Source organism: Myotis nattereri, assembly GCF_964212035.1.
Source record: "Myotis nattereri genome assembly, chromosome: 3".
Classification (NCBI taxonomy): Eukaryota; Metazoa; Chordata; class Mammalia; order Chiroptera; family Vespertilionidae; genus Myotis; species Myotis nattereri.
In genome coordinates, this window is record NC_138077.1 from 8,260,047 (window position 1) to 8,270,687 (window position 10,641).

The 10,641-nt window shown below is 46.3% G+C and overlaps 1 protein-coding gene across 1 annotated transcript; it reads left to right on the forward strand.

Annotated features, from left to right (window-relative positions):
- Positions 1-2,801: 2,801 nt before the first annotated feature.
- On the forward strand, positions 2,802-8,060 carry LOC308517094 (E3 ubiquitin-protein ligase RBBP6-like; the record flags this gene model as incomplete). Its single annotated transcript, XM_081088155.1, has 1 exon — positions 2,802-8,060. The coding sequence occupies one exon, from the start codon at positions 2,802-2,804 to the stop codon at positions 8,058-8,060; it is 5,259 nt and encodes a 1,752-aa protein (XP_080944281.1).
- Positions 8,061-10,641: the final 2,581 nt, after the last annotated feature.

Below are 10,641 nucleotides of genomic sequence, written 5' to 3' on the forward strand. Positions count from 1 at the left end.
TGAGTCTTGGTATGATATTCTCTTTCCTCCTAGTTGTAGAATTTCCACTCAGCCAGCCTTCCTGTGGTTCTGGATGATGTCCGTTCCGTCTTTTAGGTGTGTTTTGATCTGGTTGTTCAAGGCAGCAATCTCCGGCGTTAACCTATGCCGCCATCTGGTTCTCAGCTCAGAGAGAGGGTTTTTACTGCGAGCAGGGCCCTCCCTCTGTGGTTAAGTCCTGGGCTCAGTTGTTTCGGGGGGGAGGAGGGAACCATGCAGGGCGGGGAGGAGGGTGGTCCGGTGGGAGGTGTGCCAACGCTGTTTAGGGGTGGGGTGGGGTGGGTGGGGCAAAGAAAGGGGGGGGGCGCTGGACGAGGTACCGGAGTCTTGCACAGCCTGGTCTCCTGGAGGGCGCCGCCTGGGGACCATTGGCGTGCGCTGCAGTGCGTGTGCCCTGTTTGGTCTTGGTCTTATTGGCCGCGGAGACACGCGGGGGAGGTATCCAGCTCTGCGCGCCTCCAAAATGTACCACTTTCGCTTGTGGATTTTGTTGAGTGGAGGGCGATCAAGACCCAGCCACGGGGTGGGGAGAACTTCCACCTCTCCCCTCCTGGCATTCAGGAAGGCCCTGGCCGGGGTGGCTCAGTCCTTTGCAGCTTTCTCCTGTGCACCAAAGGGTGGTGGGTTCAACTTTGGGTTCCATATCCCCCTGGGGCCCTAAACTGGAGACAACTGATCAATGTTTCTCTCTCACATTATGTTTCTCTCTTGCTCTCCCTCTCCCCTCCTCTCTCTAAGCAGCCGTGGGCAAACTACAGCCCGCGGGCCGGATCCAGCCTGTTCGACTGTTCTATCCGGCCCGGGGAGCTGAAAGAGCGGAGGGTTCTCTTGCTCTCCCCTCCGCTCCTTCACCAGCAGCAGTGTTAACATGGCAACGTCGGGAAACACTGCTGCAGCTCCTTCTTCTGAGTCCAGTTTAAGAACCCATTGTGGCCCTCCAGTCAAAAAGTTTGCCACCGCTGAGTCTAAATTAAAGGGGGGAACAAAAAATAAAATGATTATATCAAATCATTTAGGTAGGAAGCCTGGTCCAGAAAGAGAGCAAAGATCGGAGATAACATTTTTTATACATTTTTTTTATATTGATTTTAGAGAGGAAGGGAGAGGGATAAAGAGATAAAAACATCAATGATGAGAGAGAATCATTGATTGGCTGCCTCCTGCACACCCCCTACTGGGGATTGAGCCCACAACCCAGGTATGTGCCCTTGGCCAGAATCGAACCTGGGACCCTTCAGTCCGAAGGCTGATGCTCTATCCACTGAGCCAAACTGGCTAGGGCAAGAGATAACTTTTTTTTAAATCTGAGACTCACCTGCATGGCAGGGCAGACAACTGGTTACCAAACATCTGCTCTTTCTATCTTCCTGTGATTGTCCTCATCCCCTTTGAGGCTGCAAACCCACATCCCAGGCCTTAGCTCTGGAAGCTATGTCCTCCACTGCCAGACCACCTACAGGGCAGGTTCCAGGTGGGAGAGACCCAGAGATGAGTGTGAGTTGGTGCCGGAAGCCTGTTCATCCTTGCTGCTTGACACAGTCGCTGCAGGGAAGAAACATCTGCACAGCATATGTTTCAAGGGACCTGGCGTATATGGCATACTGTTCTTAATATGTTTGCTCCCCTTCTTATCGCTATGTGTTTTACCAGGGTCACCTCCCCGATAAAGGTTGTTTCCCCAGGTTGGGATTTTTCTCTGGAGTTAGGAATGAACAGGACTAAGGAAGGGAATAAATCAGTAAAACCTCTTAAGTGCCAGGTGGGTAGTTAATCACCTTAACTACGAACAACGATCGTGCTTAAGCTACATAATCTTTACTCAGGATAATCTCCTTCTGTTACTTCCTTGTAGCTTAACAGAACAATAGAGTAGTGACCTTGGAATGGAGATAACAAATGCCCTAACCTTTGAATAGAATGGATAGGATTAAAATCAACTGGTATAAATACAGATGTAACAGGAGACTAGAGGCAGAACCTAGCTGGAGAACCTGGCTATGCTGATGATCTGAACGCTGCCTCCGTGTCATTCCTTCTTCGCTGACTCCATCCACACCTTTGGGAACCCCTGGACCTGCTGGGGCTGGACCCCAGCATCTCCGGAGCCCCACGGGACAGAACAGAAAGGAAGCCCTTGTGGTTGCCTGGCAGTTTTCGTGCGTGTTCTCGCTGTCCTGGGCCTAGAGGTGACCAGAGTGGAAGGTGAGAGAAGCGCGGAGCACTCGGGTGGGGAGGCATCCGGGAGCCTCGGAGGCGCCAGGTCACCAAGGCCCTTCTGGGGCCCAGTGGTGAGGCCGTGCCCAGAGCGGAGGCCTCCGGGGAGCGTCGTCTGGTCGTCCGCAAGCCGGGAGGAGGCAAGAGGCTGCTGGCGGGCTGTGAGCCTAGCGGCCGCGCATCGGAGCCCTGACCCCGCCGGGTCACTCGGACTTGTAACGTGTGGGCTCCCCGCGACTGACTGCACTGCCTGCCGGCCCTTAGCAGGAGCGAGGGGGACCCGGCTGGGTGACGCGGTGCCCGATCGCGGAGCCCCTGGCCCTCCCGCCCTCGGCCGCCTTCTGCGCGTGAAGTGATCCCGCGGTCGGGGTCTGGATTGCGGTTCTCATGCCCCTGCTGTGGGGAGCGGGTGTTTAACCCGAGGCCTTCGTCCTTAGGTGTCTTGGGAGTGTTCTGTGTATGCGCATATTCTGCTCTTAAGTTGATAAATAGACATATATTGAGCGTGTCCACGTCTCCTCGCCGAACCTTAGGAGTCCTTTGGCACCATGTCCTGTGTGCATTATAAATTCGCTTCCAAGCTCAACTATGCCACCGTCACCTTTGATGGGCTGCACATCTCCCTCTGCGACCTAAAGGAGCAGATTATGGGGAGAGAGAAGCTGAAAGCTGCCAAGTGCGACCTGCAGATCACCAACGCACAGACCGAGGAAGAATATACTGATGATAGTGCTCTGATTCCTAAGAATTCATCTGTAATTGTTAGAAGAATTCCTATTGGAGGTGTGAAATCTACAAGCAAGATGAACCTTATCCATCGAACTGAACTAGTGATGGGAACTTCAAAAGTAATTGATGACTCTTCTGCATCTATTTCTCTGGCCCGGCTCACAAAGACTGCCAATCTTGCTGAAGCCAATGCTTCTGAAGATGATAAAATTAAAGCAATGATGTCGCAATCTGGCCATGAATACGACCCCATCAATTACATGAAGAAGCCTCTAGGTCCACTATCTCCATCTTATACCTGTTTCCGCTGTGGTCAAGCTGGCCATTTTATTAAGAATTGCCCAACAAACGGGAATAAAAACGTAGAATCTGGTCCTAGGATTAAAAAGAGCACTGGAATCCCCAGAAGTTTCATGATGGAAGTGAAGGATCCTAACAGGAAAGGTGCAAAGCTCACCAACACTGGAGCATACGCAATACCAACTATAGATGCAGAAGCATATGCACTTGGGAAGAAAGAAAAGCCACCTTTCTTACCAGAGGAGCCCTCTTTGTCTTCTGAAGAGGATGACCCTACCCCAGATGAGTTGCTGTGTCTCATCTGCAAAGACATCATGACCGATGCCGCTGTCATTCCCTGCTGTGGAAACAGCTACTGTGATGAGTGTGTAAGAACAGCACTCTTGGAATCAGAGGACCATACATGCCCAACGTGTCATAAAAATGATGTCTCTCCGGATGCTTTAATTGCCAATATATTCTTGCGACAGGCTGTTAATAACTTCAAAAATGAAACTGGATATACAAAAAGACTACGGAAAAAGTTGCCCCCAAAAGCACCCCCAATACCACCTCCGAGACCACTCATTCAGCGGAATCTACAACCTCTGACGAGATCTCCAACATCAAGACAACAGGATCCTCTGATGATTCCAGTGACATCTTCATCAAGCCACCCGGCTCCCTGTATATCTTCATTGACTTCTAATCAGTCTTCCTTAGCCCCTGCTGTGTCTGAAAGTTCATCTACCCCAGAGCCTGTACCTGATGTAACTGTAAAGGTCTCCGTATCAGTCCACTCAGAAAAATCAGATGGGCCTTTCCAGGATTCTGATCATAAAATATTGCCAGCTGCAGCCCTTGCCTCAGAACATTCAAAGGGGACCTCTTCAATAGCAATGACTACCCTTATGGAGGAGAAACATTACCAGGTGCCTGTGCTTGGAACCCCATCTTTGCTTGGACAGCCATTATTGCATGGACAGTTGATCCCTACAACTGGTCCAGTAAGAATAAAGGCTGCTCGTCCACGTGGTGGTCAACCAGGTTGGGAGCTTTCCAACAAGCCTGGTTATCTGGTTTCTCTGCCACAGCAAATTAGGAAGGGAGAGAGGAGTGGCTACAGAAGTATAAACCGTGGACGACACCACAGGGAAAGATCACAGAGAACTCCAGGCCCGTCACTACCAGCAACTCCCGTTGTTGTGCCTGTTCCACCCCCTCCTCTGTACCCACCTCCTCTACATACACTGCCTCTCCCTCCAGGTGCTCCTCCACCACAGTTTTTTCCTCAGTTTCCTCCTGGCCTGCCAACACCTGCTGGGTATAGCGTCCGTCCCCCCGAGTTCCCTCCAGCGCCAGCCAATTTATCAACACCTTGGGTATCATCAGGAGTGCAGACTGCTCATCCAAATACCATCCCAACAACACAAGCACCACCACTGTCCAGGGAAGAATTCTATAGAGTGCAGCGATGGCTAAGAGAAGAGTCTAAATCTCCCTATAGTGGTTCCTCATACTCCAGAAGTTCTTGTACTTACTCTAAATCAAGATCTGGTTCAACGCGGTCACGTTCTTATTCTCGATCATTTAGCCGCTCGCACTCTCGCTCCTGTTCGCGATCACCTCCATACCCCAGAAGAGGCAGAGCCAAGAGTCGAAATTACCGCTCAATGTCTAGATCTCATGCATATCATCGGTCTAGGTCAAGGTCACCACTATATAGACGATATCATTCACAATCAAGGTCCCCTCAAGCATTTAGGGGACAGTCTCCAAATAAATGTACTGTATCACAAGGGGAAACAGAACGTGAATATTTTAATAGATACAGAGAAGTTCCACCACCATATGACAGAAAAGCTTATTATGGGAGAGGTGTTGACTTTAGAGACCCATTGGAAAAAGAGCAATACCGAGAATGGGAGAGAAAATACAGAGAGTGGTATGAAAAATACTACAAAGGTTACGCTGCTGGAGCACAGCCTCGACCATCAGCAAATAGAGAGAACTTTACTCCAGAGAGGTTTTTACCACTTAATATCAGGAATTCTCCCTTTACAAGGGGCCGCAGAGAAGATTATTTGGGCGGACAAAGTCATAGAAGTCGAAACATAAGTGGTAGCAACTATTCAGAAAAGCTTTCAACAAGAGACAGCCGCAATCAAAAGGATAGCACAAAGTCAAAAGAGAAGGAGAGCGGCAGTGCTGCAGGAGACGGTAAAGGAAGCAAACACAAGAAACATCGAAGGTGGAGAAAGGGGGAAGAAAGTGACGGCGTTCTAAACCCAGAGTTGTTAGAACCTTCTAGAAAATCAAGAGCACCCACAAGTGGCGAGGAAAATAAAACAGACTCATTATCTGTTCTTCCGAGTAGAGATGAACCAATGGACGCAGAATCCATCCCTTTTAAATCAGTGTCTGAAAAATACAGGAGAGCAAAAGATAAGCCCAAAGCAAAAGGAGACAAGACCAAACGAAAAAATGATGGATCTTCTGTGTCCAAAAAGGAAAACGTCAAACCTGCTAAGGGATCCCAAGAAAAACCAGAGGGAGAGGGTGAAAAATCTCCATCTGAACCTCCACTTAAAAATGCCAAAGAGGAGACTCCAAAGACTGACAGTGCTAAGTCATCATCTTCCTCTCAAAGAGATGAGAAGGCCATCGGCACCCCCAGAAAAGCTCACTCTAAGTCAGCAAAAGAACACCAAGAGGCAACACCTATCAGAGAGGAAACAGTGAAGGAAGACTCTTCCAAAGACGTCAAATCAGAAAAACTAACTAGTGAGGAAGACAAGGCCAAGAAGCCTACTGAGAACAGTGAGCCTCCTGACAGCAAAGGAGAAAAAAGAAAAAGAAAGACTGAAGAGAAAGGTGTAGAGAACGGCTTGGAGTCATCTTCAATGAAAGTCTCTAAACTCAAAGTAACTGAAATAGGGAGGCCATCGCCAAAACGCAAAATGGAACCTGATACTGAAGAGATGGACGGGACCCCTGAAAAGGACAAAACTTCGCCATCAACAGCCCCAGCCAAAAAAATTAAGCGCAACAGAGAAACTGGTAAAAAAACTGGAAGTACAGAAAATATATCTAATACAAAAGAAACCTCTGAAAAATTGGAGTCAACATCTAGCAAAGTTAAACAAGAAAAAGTCAAAGGAAAGGTCAGACGAAAAGTAACTGGAACTGGAGGATCCAGCTCTACTCTTGTGGACTATACCAGTACGCGTTCAACTGGAGGCAGTCCTGCGAGAAAATCTGAAGAAAAAACAGATACGAAGCGAACTGTCATCAAAACGATGGAAGAATATAATAATGATAATACAGCTCCTGCTGAAGATGTCATTATTATGATTCAGGTCCCTCAGTCCAAATGGGATAAAGATGACTTTGAATCGGAGGAAGAAGATGTTGAAGCCACACAGCCTGTATCAAGTGTAGGAAAACCAGCCAGTGTTATAAAAAATGTTAGCACTAAACCAGCAAATACAGTCAAGTATACTGAAAAAGAGAGCGAGCCAGCAGAGAAACTTCCAAAACTCACCAAGGAAGGGAGCCATGAAGTCATACAACATGAGGTCAAAGGTTCAAAAAACTCTACATCTAGTGAAAAAGGGAAAACCAGAGAGAGAGAGATGGATCATTCAGTGTTGGAGAAGGAAAATCCTGGAAAGAGGAAGAGCAGCACTCAGCCAGAGAAGGATAGTAATTTGGACCGTCTCAATGAACAAGGTAATTTTAAAAGTTTGTCTCAATCTTCCAAAGAGACTAGAACTTCAGATACGCATGATTCCACTAGCGGTTCCTCAAAGAGAGACTTTACTCCCAGTAGAGACCAAAAAACGGACTATGACAGCAGAGAATATTCAAGTTCCAAACGTAGAGATGAACGGAAAGAATTAACGGGAAGAGAAGACTGTCCTTCTCGGAGCAGAGATTCTGCATCTGGACAGAAAACTACGCCCAGGGCGGAGAGAGATTTGCCTGGAAAAGGAACAGGAGATTCCAAGAAAAGTAATTCTAGCCCCTCAAGAGATAAAAACCCGCATGATCATAAAGCCACTTCTGATACCAAACGCTTAAGTGAAGAGACAAAATCCGTAGATAAAAATCCTTGTAGGGATCGTGAGAAGCATATGTTAGAAACAAGGAACAGTAAAGAGTCAAGTGGCAATAAATTACTTTATATACTTAATCCACCAGACCCACAGGCTGAAAAAGAGCAGGTTGCTGGGCAAATTGATAAGAGTGCTTCCAAGCCTAAACCCCAGTTAAGTCACTCCTCTCGACTTTGCTCCGACTTAATGAGAGAAACTGATGGAGCTGCTTTTGAACCAGATTATAATGAAAGTGACAGTGAAAGCAATGCATCAGTAATAAAAGAGGAAGATACTTCGGGGAAAATTTCTAAGGAACTGAAAGATAAAGTCACAGAGAAAGTAAAAGAGAGCACGGACACAGCCGCCGTCAGCCAGATAGGTGTCACCAGGAGCCAGAGGCAGAGCAGTCCCAGTGTTAGTCCAAGTAGAAGTCACAGCCCTTCTGGAAGCCAAACTCGAAGCCACAGTCACCGTGCCAGCTCGGCAGAAAGTCAGGACAGCAAGAAGAAGAAGGAAAAGAAAAAGCACAAGAAACATAAAAAACATAAGAAGCATAAGGAACATGCAGGCCCTGAGGCAGAATTGGAAAAAAGCCAGAAACACAAACACAAGAAAAAGAAATCAAAGAAGAGCAAAGAGAAGGAGAAGGAGAAGGAGGAGGAGAAAGACGACCAAAAAGTGAAATCTGTCACTGTGTAGAAGAACAGATTTTAAAAATTGACTTAATTACTAAGTCATCCGTTTTATTAAATTTTGTTATAATGTAAAGCGATTCAAGCCTTGTGAATAATGATAGGAAAGACCCTGTGCTGCACTTAAAATATTGCTGCTTGATGATTTGATTTTTACATCAGAGCTTTATAACGCGAACTTTTTTACAGAATTGTGAGTTGTGACCATGTAACATGAGAGGTTTTGCTAGGACCTATTATTTTTAACCACCATTAATTAGTTGGGGTGGAGTTTATTGTGAAATTTTCACATTTGGATTTTTTAATTGCCTGGCAAAAGCTGATATCAGTTCTAAAATATCAGCAGAATGATTTGCACACCGGACAAGCTCTGGGCGCTGGTTGGTGAGCCTGAAAGTAACCACAAAGGCGATTCCTTCATAAATTCCTAGCTGGGCAGGTCTTACCGGTAATCACATCTTAGGCCAGGGGTGGGCAACCCCTGGCACCTGTGCCAAACATGGCGCACCTGTGCCAAACATGGCACACCAGTAACTTTTGCTGGCACACAAAACCCTCTCTTATAATCTCCCATTTACAATTTTTGTGAACATTTGAATGACTTAAATGTTCAATTACAAAGAACTGGCAAGACAGTTGATGTTATGTTTGGTTACAAAAAGGCTTTTGAAAAGAAACTGGAAGTCTTTCAGAGGGATGTGGATGGTGAGAGATTTAGATATTTCCCAAACCTCAAGAGACACATCAAAGACCTCCCAAAAGATGACAGAACAGACTGTCAAAGTCTCCAAAAGCTGTTTTTAAACATCATCGAGTCAACTATTGAGCAGTTCTTCTCAAGATTTGTGAAATTCAGAGAATTGGAAGAGACAGCAAAATTCATGAGGTTTCCGGATAGCATGGAACTGGAGGAACTAAACTTACAAAGGTTTTCATGGATAGATATGGCTGACTTTGAAATGCAATTGGTTGAATTTCAGAGTAGCTCAATTTGGAAGAAGAAATTTATTGACCTTAGAGTTGACTTGGAAAACATTGAAAAATGCGATTAGAGACAGGAGTACCAGAGAGAAGTGCGAAAACGAACTACTGAGGACTTGGAATGCGATTCCAGAAAATTTTTTCTGTTTAAAAAAGTTTGCAACAGCATCACTCTCCATGTTTTCATCAACATATGCTTGTGAATCTTTGTTATCAGTGATGAATTGTGTTAAGTCTCATAATAGGAGTAGCCAGACGGATGAAAGTAGTAGCTCGTGCATATCTCTGAAGGTCACGAAATATAAACCTGATGTAAAATCTCTGTCATCAATGATGCAGCAGCAAAAGTCCCACTGATAATATCAAATGGAGTCATAAAGTTTTCTGTCGAACTATCAGTGTCATTGTATACATTAAAAAATAAATGTATTTTTCATCATCATATACTGTGTTTTTATCACTCAAATGAATTTTATTATTTCTTAAGGTTCTTCACATATGAACACCTTAAGAGAAATCAAATAGGTGTAACATGTCCTCAAAAAATTAGGGTTGGCACGCAGGAGAATTTGAGTCAGAGATTTTGCCGGTTTTGGCACCCACTCACAAAATGGTTGCCCACCCCCGTCCTAGGCCTATAGCTTCCTTAGTGAAAGGCCAATCTTTCCCGTATGCAGCCCTGCCCATTATTCTTATGCTTTTAGGATCAGATACCTTTGACAAGTCCGGGTCCATTTCTTTTCCAAACCCCTTGGAGGCATAACCACATTGGCACCACATATGCTGCTGCCCACATACCATCTCTACTTACTGTAAATGTTAACTATCCTGTACTCACTAATGTAAAGGAAGTGGGTGCTTCTCCATTTTGCTTCCTGGTAGTCGACCTCTCACATGTGTTGTCACAGCTCCTTGCTGGGGCGGTAAGTGTGGCCTGTGTGACTCCACCTGGAGAGGATTCTGGAAGCCTCCTCCCAGTGTCTCCTGCACTCCCTCTGTATGACCTTTTCCTGTGCTGATTTGCTTTGTTTCTTTGCCATAATAGATCATAGCCCTCCAAGCTGGTAGCCTCCTAGATCAACAGGCTTGGGGTTCCTGACACAAGGCCCATTACAGAAAAAAATTGCTGAGTCCATTCTGCATGAACATAAGCACAACATTGTCACATCTAAGAAAATAAACAATTATTCTGCACTATAATCCAACATCGAGTCCATATGCAAGCTTTCCCAATTGACCCCCAAATGACATAGAGCTTTTTCTTTGAACCAGTATTCAATCAAGATGTGTATGTGCAAATATTAAAGGAGTACATCCCCTCCTTTATCCAGGCGTTCATTCCTTCCTTCATCCATGACTTTAACTCTGTGAAGATATCAGGACGGTTGTCTTGCGAACTGTCCCAGACTAGGGTCGTGACTGTCTTCTTGTGCACCCTATGTCCTGACAGCTGGGGTGCAGCCCTGAAGGCTGGATGAGGGTCAGGTTTGACTGCCCACAGGTGCGGCTGCTGCGTGGAAGGCTTCCCCCACCCCCCATCCTCCCGCCCACAGTGGCCGGCCATTTGCGGCGGGGACTGATAGCTTGGACCACCTTTCTTTAGCCCT